This window comes from Caretta caretta, chromosome 1, assembly GCF_965140235.1.
Source record: "Caretta caretta isolate rCarCar2 chromosome 1, rCarCar1.hap1, whole genome shotgun sequence".
Lineage (NCBI taxonomy): Eukaryota > Metazoa > Chordata > Testudines > Cheloniidae > Caretta > Caretta caretta.
The window spans coordinates 209,470,468-209,489,209 of record NC_134206.1 but is presented as its reverse complement, the minus strand read 5'-3'; the positions used below and the strand labels follow the sequence as shown (position 1 = coordinate 209,489,209).

The following is an 18,742-nucleotide window of genomic DNA, read 5'->3' as shown; positions in this document are numbered from 1 at the left end:
CTGAAACCACAGGAGATTCCTCATTGCCAAAGCTATTTGAATTAGAAAGAAAAGATTGTCTCTTATCAGTGGACCAATATTTAATTTTTTGTAAGTTGTTGCACAGCACATTGAAAAGCAATGTAGTAACTCATTGTAAATCACAGTTGCTTTCCGGGGGATTCTAGCTGAGTTGGTAATGGTTCACAATTCACGAGGGGCTCATTTCAGCAATACTTTTTGATATATCAGTTCAAGTACACCATGTCAACTCATTTAACTCTGGGTAGTAGGGGCTCAACAGAAAAGTCAGTACAAATAGCAAATAACTTGATAAAAACAGCCTTGGTGGATTCAAGGGATCCAGATTTAGTATTTTTGGACTATTGACGCATGTCTCACAATACTTTATTAGCATTACCAGTTCAAAGACTCACGAGCAGAAGGACAAAAATCTAAATGCCAATATCTAACAAGATGGGTGAGTCAAAGACAATTAACCCTGAAGTAGCTATGGAAGAACTATGCACTAGGAAACTAGAACAGAAGAAGGTATCTGGCAACCTACCAACGTAACAACTATAGCACCCTTACCAAGCTGATGTCATATAACCACCCATAAGTCAGTCCTACAAGAAGGACCTGCATTACAAAAGGACCTTCATGCGGCAATATTCTTATGGTTGCTGCCTATTGTCAAACAAGATCCCAACGAGTCTCCCAAGCTTTTCTAATAATTCCTGCATTCACCATTTTCTTCTTCATTTCTAATTTTATTTTTCTAGGAGAATGTTTCCAGCCATGAGAGTGAAAATTACAGGCTTAGACCCTCACCAGCAGTATTACATAGCCATGGACATTGTGCCTGTGGATAACAAGAGATACAGGTAAGACTTTCAACGGCACAATGAGGAACACCATGAGAGCTAAACTCAGAATACCAAAGAATGAGAGATTGGGAAAAACATTTACCACTATACCCAAGTGTAAAGGTCCATGCTTCAATCAGAGAGAGATTGAGTCAGATTCACCAGCTGGTGTAAATCAGCATTGCTTCATTGACATCAGTAGTGCTATGCTGATTTAAACTATCTGAGTATCTGATCCGTCGTACTGAGGGTCTCACTGAGAAAGGGGATTAATACATTCCCTCCCTTGCATTTCTGGAGACCAGGATTCAAACCCTGCCTTCTGATTCAAGTAATAATATTTTTTTCTCTTTCTAGTCTCTATTGGTCTGTGTGCATTTCACAATTAACCAGGATTAGCAATCACTCACCAAGAGAGCCATGGGATGGGCAACCTGTGACTGAAATAGCAGGGAGTGCTGCAGGTCAGGACTGAGCTATTTGCAGATCTATATTTTGGATGCAGCACTGGAGTAGCAGGTGACACAGGCACTGATGCTCTCAGGCATTTGAATTTCCATCCAAGCAGAGTGGACACAAATCAAAAGAAAAAAAAATTTCATCATCTAGTAAATAAGAAATAATAAACTAAAAATGTAAAAATTAAGACTCTGAATAAACATATGTGACACTATATGATTGCTTAATAAATGTGTGTAGATACAGTTTATCCCCTGGTAGCAAAAAGACCTATCCAATTTAGGGTGAAGGCTATATTTAGTTGCATATCAACATGTTTTAATGGTTACCAACCAGTGAGAATCATCTTCTCTTTAAGAAAAGAACTACAAAGCATAACTGCAAAACGAGATGAAAATAGATGATTGAAATTAGGAATTCTTGCTTGCTGGTTTAAAACATGTTTAAAATCAGTGATTTAAATCACTTTGAGTCAAATCAATCCACCCTGAAAATACATGCTGAACAATCCAGTGTGAGAGGTCCCACCCGCACAGGTCTGTCTTTTAGTAATAATGAAGTGCTCAGCAGTATTTTCACAGGCTTGTTTTCCAGCACAGAGAGGGTTAAGGAGCCGGGACAGCACATATGGCAGAGCTTTATAGCTGAAAGGAACTGGGAAGGTGATTTTAATAAGGAATCCCTCGTCCATGTGTTCAGTTCAATTATCTGGTTTGCATTTGCAAGGTGAAAGGTTGCAGTAAAGCACATTCCCCCTATCTGTGCATGAGGCCTTGGCACGTGTATGGCAGTGTGGTGGGGAAGGGGAGCTCTGGCAATGTTCCTTCTTCACTGGCTCTGGGGTTCCTTAGCCGTAAAGATTCACCCCTCTCTCTCAGGTATGTGTATCACAGCTCCAAGTGGATGGTGGCAGGCAACGCTGACTCCCCAGTGCCTCCCAGGGTGTATATCCATCCTGACTCGTTGGCTTCTGGCGACACCTGGATGAGGCAGGTTGTCAGTTTTGACAAACTCAAGCTGACCAACAATGAGCTTGATGATCAAGGCCACGTAAGTCAGAAGCTAATCCCAGTGCCCTTGCCCTTGCCCTGCCCCACCGTGTCCCAGGGAGATATAACACTTCTCAGCTCTGCTGCTCCAAGCCCAGGGATGCAACCATTCCACACACAAGCTAGAAAGGCCTCTTGCCCAGCCCCATTGCTTGCACTCTGGGACACTGCCTAACCACATCGATGTATAAACCCTTGTCCCCCAGTCCCAGGGCTCCCTTTGGATAGGAGCTCAGTTTTGTTGGGGTGGTTGCACATATACACACACCACGGAGGGATCACTGGCTGAATCTCACTCAGTTATCAGACAAGTGTAAAGACTGTGCAGTTGTATCACAATAGTCTAAGTCTTGGGATTTGTTAGCCTGCCCCCATCCCCATGTAGTTGTTATGAGCCGAGCATAGGAGACTTGAAGGCAAATAATTTCCCCCTCTCTTCTTTATTTAAAGATAATTCTACATTCAATGCACAAGTACCAGCCTCGAGTTCATGTGATCCGCAAGGACTTCAGCAGTGATCTGTCTCCTACAAAACCAGTCCCTGCAGGTGATGGAGTGAAAACTTTCAACTTCCCTGAAACTGTCTTCACCACAGTGACAGCCTATCAAAACCAGCAGGTAAAGCAGTGTGTGTCCCTGAGACCCATCAGCTCCTTCACCTGCAGTGTTTTCCCCTGTATTTATAAAAATAGTAGCATGTTCTGTGTCTCTGTGAGAATTAAATCTCTGAGAAAGCTAGCTAACAGAGAAGATGCACAGTATGGGCAGTTAAACTATGTTGTCACTGCAAAAAAAGATGGCTAGCTATCCTGCTGCAAAATCCTAGGTAGACACAGGGCATTGCAGTTTTACTCTGAGGTAGCTAGGGGAGGTCAATCATTGTGGGTAGGGGGAAGGTGTTGACCTCACCTGCCTACCTCGTAGTAAAAAACACTAGGATTTTACAGTGGGTAAAGCTAACACATCTTAGGGTATGTCTACACTGCAAAGAAAAACCCATGGCACAGAGTCTCAGAGCACAGTCAATTGACTCAGGCTCACAGAGTAGCTTAAAAATAGCAGTGTAGACATTGCTGCTCAGGCTAGACCCTCACCCACTCCGAGTCTCAGATCCTGGTCTCCAGCTTGAGCCAGAACATCTACACTGCTATTTTTAGCCCTGCATGAGCCCAAGTCAATTCACCCAGGGTCTGAGACTCAGTGCTGTGAGTTTTTCTTTACAGTGTAGACATACTCATAGCTATCCCATGGTAAAACACACCGGTTTTTGGCAGTGAAAACAAAGTCATAGATGAGAGAAAGGGGCCACTATGCATAGCAGCTCTTAATGGCTTAATACTTTACTTACAAGTACACTACAAGTACAAGTGTTTCAGGACCTGGTCACTTTCCACAGGAAGGTGCGTCCATTAACTCAGTATACCTTCAGAAAAAGGCATTGCTATCATGAAATTACGATCTGGAGAACTAGTTATTCCTGGAACAGATAATGCTTTGATTATGGACTAACTGCGTTCCTTGATCCAGACTTTTAAACATCCAGAAATGGCATCTTAGCCCATATTATTTATTTGTGTTGCAGTAGCCATACAATAGTCACGAACCAGAAGCTGTACCAATACTGAAGCAGACGGTCCCTGCCCCAGAGAGCTTACCATGGAGAACTGTATTTATTCACCTGAGTAAATGGGCATTCTAGATGCACTAAGGAAATTATTATAAATTATTTATATAGGATTCCATACCTGTTCTAATTAGGAATGACTTCAAAAAGATGTTTTGAAAGGATATGAATTTCTTGAGACTGAAAGGAAAATAAGACAATGCAAGTAGTTGAGATTTTAACCAAGACAGGAAGTTTTGGAGTAGAATGGCCAGTTCTGTGTTACCTAAAACATACCCTGATGAAAGTCTGATTCACTCTTTCATCCTTCCATGGCGTGTAGAAAAAAATTGGTCCTCTTTCTGTAACTACAGAACTCTGGTCTGAATCAGTGCCTGAGAGCTGTGGGTTGTGCTTAAAGGGAAGAGCCCAATTGTCCAGAGGTAAAAGGACGAAGAGATAGCTGGTTCAGAAATCCCATACCGATGGCAACTTTGCTTTCTAAAGACTTTACCTTCATAGGGATGGATTCAGCGGCAGTTTCTACCAGCAGCTCAAGCACATGGCCCATAAGGCAGAAAGTGGAGAGTCTTTACCGAGCCCCAAAGCGGGGATTACTGTCGGGAGAGGAGGTGAGGTCAGGTCAGCAGGGTAATGTGCTGATCCCTATGGTGTCCCAGCTGTAAATTAAAGCTACCCTTCCCAAGTGGAAATCCCAAGGGAGAGCTGGTGTCAGTGCTAATGCTTGCCCTCATCAGAGTGAATACTCCCAAGGTGCAGGAGGTTCAGCTGGTGTAGGGAAGGAGATGAAAATGACATTAACTGCCACTACCATTTTGGTTCTGAGGACATATTATGTCACACAACTTTAAAGGGGCTTGGAGCAGTTGTCCTGATTCTGGGAAGCTGGGTAGAATTGAATATGAGTTGAATGTGAGCTCAGTTCCTGAATGTCCAGGGAAGTCTGAAAGCCACAGAGAGGGGGCACTTGCTGGGCACAGAACCAGGGGCGGTAGAACAGTGGTTCTCAAATGCTTTGATTTTGGAGAGCACTTCTTATACTTCGCATGCTTAGGAAAGTGTTAATTTGGATCCTCAACTCATTGAAAGGATCCTCCATTCACCATCTTTGCATGAAAACAATAATATGTGCTGGGATCAAAATGTCAGTGTTAATGCAGATTCTCAGCATTTATCACAGCCATGTGAAGTAAGATGTCATAATAGACAAAGTCCTATGCAGTGTGTCAATACCATGGTGGTCTAGTTATATATCATAAACAAGCATCATAAACTAGAATGACAACATGAATTAGCTTGAAAGGAAAAATCTGATGAATGTAGCCTGACTTGAAAGGAAAATATGGTCTGCAGTTTGCTGCTACAGATTGCGGGGATGAAAGAATTTGTCTTAAATCAAGAATGGTAATAAAAAAACATTTCTCATCTTAGCTATTTTGCAGACAATAACATTGTAACCTCAATCTTTAGGAATCACTTCTCTTTTCAATGAAATATAGTCAAATTTATATGTTAAAGTAAACAACATTGAAATAAGTGACAATATCATGTCAAAACAATTCAAAAGAGTTTGTCACATTTAATTAATTCATTATTACAAAATGTTTATACAGCACCATAGAACTTTAGAGAACACAGGGACACACTCCCTTCTGCAAAGAATTTACAGCCTTTTGGCATGTTTTCATTCCATCTGAAAATTGTGTATGTTGGGAAATCTAAAAAAGGGAAGTGGAGGCCAGGAGAAAATTTCAGAATATGAGGTTTCCCATTATAATATAGGCTATTTTCCTTTCATTCCCAAATCCTTCCTCAAATCCCACTCCTTCTTTGAAGCCTTCCAGTTGCAAGGTGATGTGTGTGGTGTAGGATCCTGAATAGAGTAGACAGATTGATGCCATATCCACAGTCACTCTGTGTAGATGGTAAGTGTCAGTAGAGGTGTACTGGTTAATGTAGGGTTAATATAGTGTAAGGTGATCATATTTCTCAAAGTGAAAATGGGACGCAGCGAGGAGCTGATCCCAGCTGATCATCTGAGACCCTCCACCTCTGCGTGGGGCTGGCCCGATCTGCTTGGCCAAACCCCGCCATGCGGGGCTGGTGTCATCTCTTGTCTCTCCTCCCCCCCGCCTGAATATTCCTCTGAACCCTCTTAGCAGGGCACACACCACTTTTTTGGCAAGAGCAAAAGGCAAAAATACCCCGTTCAACCAAAAAAGTCAGGATGTCAGGGACAGGGCTTAAAAAGGGGACTTTCCCAGCCAAAACAGGATGTATGGTCACCCTAAGATAGTGTCTTGGGGTGTAGAAGGTGATAGGTTCAGTTCCTAACCAGTTTTAGGGTACATTGGTGGCTTACGGGTCTGCTTCTCACTTATGGTGAGAGAGATCATTGATTCAAATCCCAGGCAGGCCCTAGCCCTACAATTAATAATTGTTGGACCTTTGGCTTTTTTCCTGGGTGAGGTTCTATGCCCCGTGCTATGCAGGAGGTCAGATTAGATTCTCATAATGAGTCCTTCTGGCCTTACAGTTTAAGGATATGTACTGTTTTATTTCATATTTTACCCACTTTTGATTTTGAACCTTTTGGGTATGTCACATTGTAGGGTGCAATCCAGTCCAGTGAGGGGTCTGTCACTTCTTGCCCTGAGACCTGCCGTGCCTCACAGTGCTTTGCTGTTGTAGCTCCCAATCAGGGTTGCTGACAAACAGCCTACCAGCATGCAGGTCACACCCTGAATGTCTGTGTATAGCTGCAGCCCTGATCCAGCAGCCTGTCAGCAACACTCCAGTCACACTCTGGCTTCCACCAGCCTCGATTACTACTTGCTGGGTGATCCCAATACACTCCCATTCCTAGATTTCGCCCCAAAACATGTGTTCTGCAGTGTCCAGCCCTCTGCTGGACAGTTCATATATTAAAGGTCCATTGCTCCCATAAAGGCTCAATATTCAAGAATTTGCTACTTTAACTGGAGTTACCAAACAGTTCAGTTTAAACACAGCACTGGATTAGTTCAGATTAAAAATAAAACAAGTTTATTTAACTACAAAGAGATAGGTTTCATGTGAGTACAAGTATAAGGTATTAAAGTTAGAAATGGTTACAAAAAATAAAGGTAAAACATTTCTTGTAGTTCAAACTTAAGCTACACTTGGTTCAAGGTAAAATCCTTACCACAGGCTCCCAGCAACATGGTTGACCAAATTCTCAGGTCAGGCTCTCCCCCAAAAATCAAAAGGCTGGTTCCTTTGTCTTGTTAGGTGAAAGAGAGAGATAAGCTGGGGTGTTTTGCCCCTCACTTTTGTAGTCCAGTCACCCTTTGAAATTCATTTTCCTGAGGTTACCCCTAGATAAAGCTCACTCCAGCTGTGAGGATGGAGACATGGGGTCTTGTGGTGAAAGAGGATCCATGTTGTTGATTGTTAAAAGGCACATCAATCTGTTCCTTCCCCCCTTTCGTTGCCAAGGAATGGCCACTTGACAGGTGATTGACAATCACCTTTGATGACACTGGGCTAGAGGCATCAGCTTGTTCTTTGTCTTTGAGAAACTGGCATACCCACTACCCAGACTTATCTGGTAAACACACTGTAGTAATAATTTCAGCTTATGTTTATAACTCTTAATATGCATTTCATACATATATTACACAAGAATATTGATTATCGGTGTGTTCCTAGTTTTTAAATGATGCTTCACAAGGCATATTTTGCACAAAGGTTATTACATGAATTATAGGGTGTGAATACAGGGGTGCTTTCAGTCCTACGGGGCTAGGTCTCTGATCTTTGACTCCTTCAATCTATTGTACAGTGCCATGTACATTATAACAGTATATAAGTAACAGTAATGTCCTAAAGTGGGACACAAACTTGAATAATTTCTAAAAGATTCTGATTAATGGCTTTGAGGTAGGGACCAGAGAACTGGTTTAGAAACCAGCTGTACATCATCCCCTTGAACCTTCACCATCTGGCACTTGAACTCACACCAAAGCTTTTTCTAAGGTCTGAAATGTGCAGGTAAGTTTCTGTCATTTTCATTTTCAGCCAAGATGGGAAATGCTCAAAATTCTGTACAGGAGGCAATGATCCTCAGGAGAGGGTGTCACAAATCACAGCCTATTCTTGTGAGATTTACAGCCTAATTTTGCACAATGAAAGAGTCAGTTTCATCTCTATTATTGAAATTGGTGGAATGGAGTTACACAAGGTTGACTGTGGCTCAAAGAGCCATATTCAGGAGCAGTAATTCTAGTGTGGCCATGTTTGGCTCTGGGGTGCTGTTGATTTATTATATGTATATACTCTGCAACCCCAAGATATCTCTATCCTGAAACAATTATCAAACACAAATAGGACTGTTGCTATCAGAATGGCCAGGGAAACTAACTAACCCAACTTTGAGTAGTTATGAATCACCAACCACCAAGAAGCAGAGCAAACAATAGCCCCCTTCTGGTTGGGACCATCCTGGGTTTTGCAGTTCTGCCTAATGTCTGGAGGCTGTACTCTGTGCTTTGCTGTTGCCTTTTCTCCTTAGCATTGTTTGGGAAGTTAGTAAGTAGAAAATAAAAAACATGTTGGATGAATAGAGGCAGCATATATTAGGGCATTAAGGATAGTTTAGTTGCTCTCAAAATAAAAATCTTCAAACAACTGCTAATTCTCAGTTCCTTCCTTTGCAGATCACTCGATTAAAAATTGACCGAAACCCTTTTGCTAAAGGATTCAGAGATTCTGGGAGGAACAGGTAAGAAGATCTCATTTATCTTTCCTTCTGTTAAGCTCATTTTCTCCTTGTACCCCTTACACTCCCTTTTTTAAAATCCCTTTTAAGTCCCAGGAAAGCTCTTTGTTGGGTAATTCAGTTTTACAGTAAAAGAAAGTTGCTGTAAATCTGTTAGTCTTTAAGGTGCCACCAGACTCCTCGCTGTTTTTGGGGATACAGACTAACACGGCTACCCCTCTGATACTTGCTGTAAACTAGTTACCACAGAACTTTGGAATGGCTGTTTTAATTTGCTTAAACACACCCACTATGTACTGCTGGCATCAGTAGAAAACACAATAACCAGATTAAACATTTCTCCTCACAAGTCAAGTTCTTCCATTTTGTTGCTTTTCAGTGAATGTATTTCAGTTTGTCAGTATTTTCCAGGTAACTTGGTGTCCAGAACTCAATGCAATGTTCTAGGCATTGTTACACAAGATCCCTATAAAGAGAGATAGATATCATTTCCCTGCGTCATGACATTATGCCCCAAAGTGCAATTGTTTATTTTCCTGATATATCAGATTTTAAACTCATGTCTAATTTACTGTCCACTATCATCTCATTGTGTCTTTCAGCACTACTTCTTCCAAGAGCACTTCCTTCCATTTTGTTTGTGTTTCACATTAGTTTTTATGACCTATATTAGCAATGAGTTTTTCCAAGTTAATTCTTATTTTTTTATTATCTAGTCATGTATCAAATTCTTTAGGTACTGTTGTATTATTTTTCTATTCTCTCTGAAGTTTGCATTCTTCTCAATTTAGTATTATCTACTGATTTAATTGCTGTGGTCTTTGCTCTCTCTTCCAAGTCATTTATAACTATTATTTACTACTTCCATAGTACCATAATATATATAGGGCCTTCCATAATTAATAAAGATATAGCAAAAATATTGTTGAGTTTTTTAAAAATAAATGATAAAAATTGTTAGCAGCATGGAGAGACTTTTAAATGAAGACAGACTAAAAAGTTTGGGACTGTAAATTTAGAAAGACAAATTAGAAGAGACATGATGGAAGCATGCAAAATAATAAATATCACGGAGAGAGTAAACTAAGTGGTTCTATCTCCTCTTTGTCATACTTAGAATTGGTCAGAAACCAGAATTTCCATTCAGTGGGGAATTCCAAAATGCTGGGGGAAAGAAACTGTTCAGAATTGGAATGACAAACCAAAACTTCAAAATTTTCTGCAAAACAAAAATTCCAAAAGGTTTTGATTTGGAAACACGGCAGTATTTCAATTCAATAATGTCAGTTCATTTTGTTTAGACCCTTATATTAAAATAGTAGCTATAGTATAAAATTATACAATTTAGACAAATATTAACACTAATATTTTCCTATAAAATCAAAACAAAATTAATCAAAATGGGAAAATTGAAACAAAACATTTTACCTATCAAAATGTTTCAGTGTTATCAAAACAAAATAAGAGAGTCAAAATAAAATGTTTTGACTTTTTCCAGTTAAAAATTTCATCAAAATATCCCTGTGAAATACTTTGATTTTCAATGAAATTGCATTTTTCAATTGTAGAATGCTTGACAGAACAGTACTTCACCAGCACTAAAACATAACAAGGGATATTCAATGAAATGGAAAGGCAATAAATTAAAAACCTATAAAGGAAATACTTTTTATACAATGCATGATTTATCTGTGAAATTCATTATTACAAGTTATTACTCAGGCCAAGAACTAAGTAGGATTCCATCCACAGTTATTATAAATGGTGCGGACAACACTGCCTATAATTAACGTTGCTGAACACACGTCATTATAAGAGTAGAGACTTGTTAGAGTTTGGCAGCTAAAATCTTTGAAGATTCCATTTGCTCTGAGTATGCTCTAGCCAAAGACTTCAGGGGCTGAACAGGGCTTTCCCTGTAATTGCTGCTCCTAGCTGCTGTAGGCCTCCTTGGAGCTGGGTAGTAGAACTGAGAACAGGGAGATTGTCTCTCTGGTGCTTTCAGAGCTCCTTCTGCTGACACCCAGGCAGTAAGAGGGAGGAAACAGCCTGATCTGAATGCAAAAGGGACAAGAGCTGGACTTGGGGCCTGGGGGGTAGTGGAGGGGGTAGACTGAGAAAGGGAGTCTGAGAGGGAGACTGGGAGTGGGACCTGGCAGTGTGTGTGGGAAGTCTTGGATTGACTGGGCAAGGAGGCTGGGACTGGGAGCCCGGTGTGGGGGAAAAACAGGGATGGAAGGGGAAGAGCCAGTGAGGGGGAAAGGAGGCTGAGGTTAGATGAGAATTCAGTAAGAAGAGACTGGGACTGGATGGGCAAAGGAATTTAGGGTGGGGACTTGGATTTAGATCCTGATCATGAAGGAGACTGAGATCAGATGAGGAACCCAAACCTGGAAAAACTGGACAAGGAGACTGGGACAAGGAATCTAGGGAGGAGACTCCAGTCTCCTGGGGAAGTGGCAGGGAGCAGGACTCTGGAGGGGAAGACTGAAACTGAATGAGGAGCCCAGGGTGGGGAATATGTGAGGCTGGGACTGCCTGGGCAAGGAGACTTGGTCAATGAGTCTGGGGGTCAGAGGGGAATGGAACTGAGAGCTGGGGACAAGGGAAGAGACAGGACTGGGGCAGGAACAGGCTGGAGGAAGTAGGGGCAGCAGAGGTCAGGCTCAGAGGGAAGCAGGGGCAGAAGGGTTTCTGAACGCTAGAGCACACTGCTCTCCAGCTCCTGTAATGGAACTTGGGATTCTTCTTTGAGTGCTGGTCCCTGTATGCATTCTTCTGTGGGTATGCATAGCCTCAATGTGCCCTGAGTCAGAATTCTTGAAAGTAGCGTTTGTTGGTCCATGTGTGCATCTTTGCTCTCCTCATGCATCCAGCTGAGGACATAAATAGCAGAGTGGGCTGACTGCCTCTCCAGTTCCTTCTTATTGCCTGATGGCCAGGATTGGAACCTCCAGCATCTGGACCTTCATCTATATATCTGTATCCGTATCTATATCCATCTAATAATTTAGAATTTTTTACTCTACAGTTTTAGATAAGTTATATAGTTAAATAGATTCCCCATCCCAGGGAACTCCCACCTCATTATGGGTATTCGATTATGCCCAGAATCCCAAGGTTCAAAATCTTTGCTTCTTGCCCATGCTCCTTCTTGGTCAGCAACAACGATCCCTATACTGCCTCAGGGAAGTACGTGTTGCAGCAAGGCGCAGTATCAGTTCTTTCTCCAGTTGAACTTGTGAGGGGCAGGAACTCTGTTTCAAAAATCACCTCATGGACAAAGCCATGAGGCCATGGTTGGACCCACATCAGGGGACCTCCGTGTACGTTGGCCGAATTCAGAAAAGAGTGCACCTTCTGCCATGAGGTCTGCTTTATGTGCAAGCTGAAATTTTGCGTGGTCACGCTGGCATCTATAATCCCATCCCTGGAAAAGGACATGTTGTTTACAGCTCTCGATATGAAGGGCACGTACTCTCAGGTGAACATTCGCCTCACTCACAACATTTTCTCAGTTTCACAGAGTACTCCCATTTGACATTGCAACTGCCCCCGGGTTCTTGGTAGTAGCTGCCCATTTCATGTGAGGGGGACCGCGCTGTCTTCCACTGTCTCAACAACTGGCTTCTCATTGCCAAAACACATCAGGAAGTCTACAAGTCTACAAGTTAATGCTTCAGCTCCTGTCTTCCCTAGGGGTCAGTGTAAACTTGGAAAAGTCTGTCCTCACTCTAACACAGACTATACACTTCATCAGTCTCTAGATTCAGTCTCTGCAAGAGCTTATCTACCAATGGACAGATTCCAAGTGATGGACGATTTCATAGATCAGGTCACGCAAAACCCTCGAGCGCCAGTCAGAACTTGTCTTTCAATCCTGGGACATATAGCTTCATGTTCTTACATTTTGCCATTTGCCAGACTCCATCTTGGATGCCTGCAGGCATGGCTTCAAACAGTGTTTGCAATACAAAAGCATATCATATCTACTGTGGTAGAAAAATACGCATCAAGCATGTGTAGGCATTCCCTTCCTTTCCCTCTCACCAGACAGGATGATCATCACAGATGCCTCCCTCCTGGGCTGGGGAGCCCACATGAACAGACACAGGGCACTTGTATACCCTGAAAAGCCAGGGTGCCCATCAACATTTTAGAATTGCGGGCTGTCTGAGAGGCTTGCAAAGCCTTTCTCCCATTCATATAACATCACCAGATACCCATAATGTTGGACAATATGAAACTGTCCTTGACATCAACAAACAGGGAGCAGTGAGATATATTCCTCTGTGTGCAGAAGCAGTCACCCTATGGAATTGGTGCATCAGGAATCAAATCACCCTATCAGCAGTTTATCTTCCAGGGACTCAAAAAATGTTGGTCGACACCCATAACAGACACTTTACTATCAAGAGTGAGTTTTAAATAACTCAGCAGTGAGCAGTATTTTTGCTCAGTGGGGAACACCCACCAGGGATCTGTTCACTTCTCATACAGGAAGTGCAAAATATACTGCTACGCAGGAGCCCTAGGACGTCACTCTCAGGGTGATGCCTTCCTCCTTCTGTGGTCTGACCATCTGAACTTTGCCTTCCCTCTCTTGCCACTTCTACTTCGGGTCTTATGGAAAATTTGTCAGGACAAGATATGAGTCATTCTCAATGCCCCCAGTTGGCCCACACAATTTTGGTTCCCAAGTTTCCTAAATGAGGCGACGGGGTGTGTGTATGTGTGTCATTTTTGGAAAAAACAGTGTGTGATCTTGTAATTAAAGACTGTATCATAATGCGTACGCACAAGGGTGGCAAATTACGATGGTACAGGCAATCTTAATTCTGGCATTTCCTAACTTTTTAGTGCTTGACTTTGTAACCTTAATATCCTTTGAATGTAGATTTTAGTTAATAATAATATATAGGGTAAACATTGTGCTGGTGACTGTGGGGAGACAGAACATCTTGTTGGACTAAGAGGATCACTAGTCTGATCTGATATGTAATTTCCTATGTTCTCATCTCACATTAGGTTTAGGGAAAGTGAGCTAACACCATCCCTGTTTAGATCAGAGATTCCCATGTCAGGGCACACATAGCAGTTCTGATACTTCAGGAATGCGACTGTTTTCCTGGTCTCCTTTCTTAATGATGAGTGTTTATCCTTTTTCCTGTTGCAATCTTGCTTCATGTCTCCGCTCAGTGGAGGTTGAGTTGCTCACAGTGGCAAGAATAAGGCGTGACACAGTGCATAGCTGAATGGGAGACTGAGGGCAGTGACAAGGTCTTAGTCTGGTGAATTTGGACAGTTCGCTGAAAAGGTTGGGAGCTTGTGGCTCATTGACTTAAGGAAGGTTAAGAAATTGTAACATGGCTGCAGCTGTGGGTAGAACTCATAACGCTCTCTGCTGATGTAAAGAGGAATTAAAATCTTTAAGGTATTACACATCAAAGAGAGTAGCCTGGAGTTTTAAAGAAGAGGCAGGGGAAGGAACCTGAGAGCACATATAACATGAAAGCATCTGTCCTACTAATGCTGGGCCTGCCAAGATTTTACTACAATTCTCAGCCAGGTTGAGAAATTTTCTGTAACACTTAGAACGTTTCTCCAAAAAACAAACACCTGCTCCCTGCACACACATACCCAGACACATGTACATCCCCCCACACACACAAGAGAAAAAGGGATTCAGATCCAAACTGTGCGAAAACTAGAGAACTGGAGTGAACACAGTGTGGAATGGATCCTTTGAGTGTGTGGGGCTCTTAACTATGCTAACTAAGTCTTCTTCCTTCCCTCAACCCCCAGCTCCAGCCTCATCTTGGAGGGGGCTGACAGGAAGAACTATCATGTGGTATTCTGTGCCTTCTCCTCTGTCCCCCAACCATTTTTGTCAGTTGCAGCATCCAGGTTGCAGCTGGAAAACATTCCCCTTAAAATGTAGCTGTCTTTTTTTGAAAAATAAACTGGCATAATTTGAGAAAGGCCCATTTCTGAAGGAGGAATGCACACAGCTTCTCATTGAGATTTCGTATTAAAATCTCTTTCCCTTTTAATAAACAAACACCAGTGGGAGCTACAGAATGACTTGTGAAGCTGCGCTCCTCTCTGCAAGCTTCATGGGAACTGTGTCAGCATCACTGAATCTTGCTATCATGTCTTTCACTAAAGTTTTTCAACAGGTGATGCAGAACAAATAAAGCAAAGGGAAAACTAGCACAAGATGAAAAGAGGAAAATATTCTGCCTCCTCTTTTTGTTGAGCTTTTCCCCATAGAAACTGCCTTTCTGCTTGGCGGTGGGGCCATGACTGTGAAATAGAAGCTGCCCCTTTACTTTTTTTTTAATGTTTCTTACACTGTTCCATTTTCATTTTTATTCCCTCCTGCAGCATCCACAGGGACTAGATATTGCCGTTAAAACTGCAAAATGGGTCTCCATTATAAACCTTTGGTTTTCGTTTGCTCATAACTTTCCCCCCAAACTCTCCATTTGGGCAGAACCTGGCTTGATAGTGCAAGGCAAGACTGAATTAATTGCTGCCTTGGGGAAATTGTATGATTGTATGACTATCCAAATCCATCTGAGGAAGATCTCGCCTCATAAAATCCCTGCCCTAATGCTGAATACATTACAGCAAAGCTCTGTGGTTTGTAAGGTGGTCTCTGGCTGCTTGTGGAGCTCAGAAACGATGAGACAACAGGCAGATTATAAATCATGAACCAACAAGCCAACCATAGACCTAATGAGGATGGGGTGAAACTTGGGTTAGCATGGCCGTATGCCTGGAATGTTCTTTGCTCCCTGCTTTTCTACTTCATTGCCTGTCTCCCTCAGGTTCTAGGCCATTTGCATGAAAGAACTGATCCCTGTACAGCTCACTGCCTGGGTTACCTGGAAATGTGTTTGGAGGAAGAGGAACAAACAGTTTGGAGGAAAAAACGGTGTGCCCAAGAGCTCAGTGTGATGAGCTTGGCTTTAAAAATTTTAGCATTTAAAGAATATTAGTTGATGGTAGCTAGTGATCTTACTATTTTTTGAAAGGACAATTAGGGGAATAACCTAATACTTAGGAAACCTAGATTCAATTCCTTCCTTTGCCACACACTGCCTGTGTGATCTTGGGCAAGTCTCTCTGTGCCTCAATTCCCCATCTGTAAAATCGTGATAAGATAAGATACTGCTTTACCTCACAGGTATGTTGTGAGGGTAAATAAATGAAAAAAAGTGAGGTGAACAGATAGCAGGGTGATGGGGGCTAGACAAGTACCTAAGATAAATAGTTAGACTCAGGTATGGTTTGGTTGATTTCCTGAAAAGTGGCAGGAGCGTGGAAACCACAATTTTCTAAAATAGCTTCTGAATTGCACATACAGATCAGGTAGCTGAATGTTTAGCTAGCCAATCTACAGATGCAAAATTGCAAGACATATTTTGGAGGCCTGCTTGAATCCCTTTTGCATGGGCTCCTCATTCCTCTGGGATGTGGTATTTCCTGCAACCAGCAAGAGGCAGCTTACCTGTTAAAAAGTAACAATCTACAAATGTAGGGGGAGAGGACAAAGGGAAAGAAAACCCTAAGCCATGGGTATGCAATGACTCTTCCCTTTACCTAGATCTCTGGCAGCTGAGAAGGGTAGGCTCTGCCAGGAGCAATCGGAGTCTTTGGATAGGGAAGGAGACGCAGGAAGGATACTTGGAGCCTATGGATTGGCTTCCTGAGTGAACAATGAAATGGTGACATGAATTCTGTGTGCAGCAGGCATGGCCGGGCCAGCCATATGGAATAGATTATTGACACACACACAGATAGCTGGGACATCTTTTTTCATTTTTCAGACAATGGAACTTTCATTTATTGCCCAGTATTAAAACTTTATAGCACTGAAAATCAAAAAATCAAGTGAAAAAAAGAGAGCAAATTCTGGATACCTATTAAAGGGTCCAACCTTATTAAAATAAAGCTGGCAATGAATCCTCTTCAGATATTTCCCCCCCTACTTCATAAAGATGGTGTGAGAGGGGGAGGATTTGTGGCTGGACAGAGAGTTGGAATTTTGAGTGCGGTCCTGTGAAAAGGAAAATGGAGATTATGCGGTTACTCCAGTGCTCTGTGGGCCAGGTTTTCAAAAGAGCACAGCAGCTCCCCTTCAGGCACCAAAATAAGTAGTTAGATATTTCAGAGGAGCTCAGCATGTTGAGTAATCCCAATTCAGAAAAGCACTTAAGCACCTGTTTAATTTTAAGTGTGTCTTAATCCCATTTACTTTAATAACATGTGGGTATATGATTAAGTGCTTTGCTGAATCAAGGCCAAAGAGCTTTGCAACCCAACAGTGAAAGAGCACTTTGTAAAAGAAAAGCATCCTTAACAAATAGCACTCTTGATCCCCTGCTATAACCACTAGACAACACTCCCCTATCGCTGCCCTCTTGCAAACATTTATGTAACCTGCTTAGAGAGTGCCTGTCGTTTCCCCCTTTAGTGGCTAGTGCACATACAAAATAAAAGCCTGGTACTGATAGTAGCTAATGAAGTAACTGATTTAGCTCCAGTGGTAGAGGTCAGTGCTATGGCTCTGGAGATCCTGGGGTCAAACCCAGTTGATCATCTTTTCTTGGGGGGGATGTTCATTAGAGTTGCTAATGATGGAATTTTTTTCTTCAGTTTTCTTAAAAAAATAAAAATAGGAAAATCTACACAGAAAAACTGCACTAAAACAATATTATTAAGGTTGCAAAGTTAAGGACTCAAAAGTTAGGGAAAGAAGGAAATAAAGTAGCTCATGAAATCTTAATTCTGCCCCCTTGTGCATATGCATGATACACTCTTTAATTACACGATCACATACTACTTTTTCCAGAGGACCCCCACCTCATTCAGTGAAAAGAATGGAAGGTGAATAAGGCAGAGTTGTTTAGTAAATGTGGCTGTTGTGTGGAGAAATCCTATCTCATTTGTTGCAGTTGTTGGTAGTTATGCAGTGAATGAGGCAGGGGACTACGGGAAGAGAAAGGATGGCCTTGTGGTTCAGGCAGTAAACTAGCACACAGGAGAACTAGGTTACATTTCTATTTCTGCCACACACTGCTTGCATGACTTGAGCATTTATAGTTAGATGCATTGCATAAGCAACTACTCCTATTCCCACTGGAGCACACTAAATGGGACAGAGAGGAAGCAGGGCTCTGGCCTTGCCCACCCCTCTACACTGGCACACAGAGTGGGATGACCTTGTGTATCGATGGGCTCACTTCCCCTACAGGTGGGTATTCCCATGGTGCCCCTGGTATGGTGCAGCTCCACACGGTCCTTTACTCTGAGCTGTACCTAATGGGTACAGTTTAGTTCTGAGACTGAAAGCGCTACTCACCAAAGAGCTCTGCATTTTAGTTCTGTTTTGCTTTTCATTTGTTCCAAATTATTCCCTTTTTTCCCTCGAAATACCAAAACCTGTGTAATTACAATGAAGGGCTATACAGTTAGACTCAGAGAGCTAGAGCCCGGGGTCAAGCTGAGCCATGCTTGGTGCAGGACCCAGGATGGGGAAGGGGCATTTCTGCTCCTCTGAGCCACAGCTTGACTGGAGACCACATTGGCACACTGGCGCTGGAGGTCAGGTTCTGGCGCAGAGAATGAAAAGGCTAAGGGTTTAAGAACACAATTAACTCAGCCAAGTTGTGCATAGATCCTCTTTTCTAGTGAGTAATGTGGGTTGACGTGTTATTGTTCGGTATGGGACATGCAAAACAGCCAAGTTAACAGTGCTGGAACCTTTATTCCCTTTAGTTTTCATGTGACAGGAAATCTTCCCTCAGGGTTTGGGCTTTTGATGGTTTCATGAGGCCAAGAAACTGTACCTGTCTCTCCACAGCTTCACTTTTCTGTGTGAGAAGCAGAAAGAGCTAACACACTGGCGTGACACGGGAGCTGATTTCTCAGCAAAGGAGAGAAGACATTTGTAAGGTCCGGGGGATGCCAGCAGCTTACATGCAGCTTCAACACA

At 42.4% G+C, this 18,742-nt stretch overlaps 1 protein-coding gene across 1 annotated transcript in view; it reads left to right on the top strand.

Moving 5' to 3' along the window:
* Positions 1-18,742, top strand: part of TBX15 (T-box transcription factor 15) — a 133,743-nt gene that overhangs the window by 91,759 nt on the left and 23,242 nt on the right. Inside the window, exons 3-6 of the mRNA XM_048819745.2 lie at positions 765-866; positions 2,186-2,357; positions 2,807-2,974; positions 8,678-8,742. Of these exons, the coding sequence (XP_048675702.1) occupies positions 765-866; positions 2,186-2,357; positions 2,807-2,974; positions 8,678-8,742 (507 nt within the window). The remainder of the gene's footprint in view (positions 1-764; positions 867-2,185; positions 2,358-2,806; positions 2,975-8,677; positions 8,743-18,742) is intronic.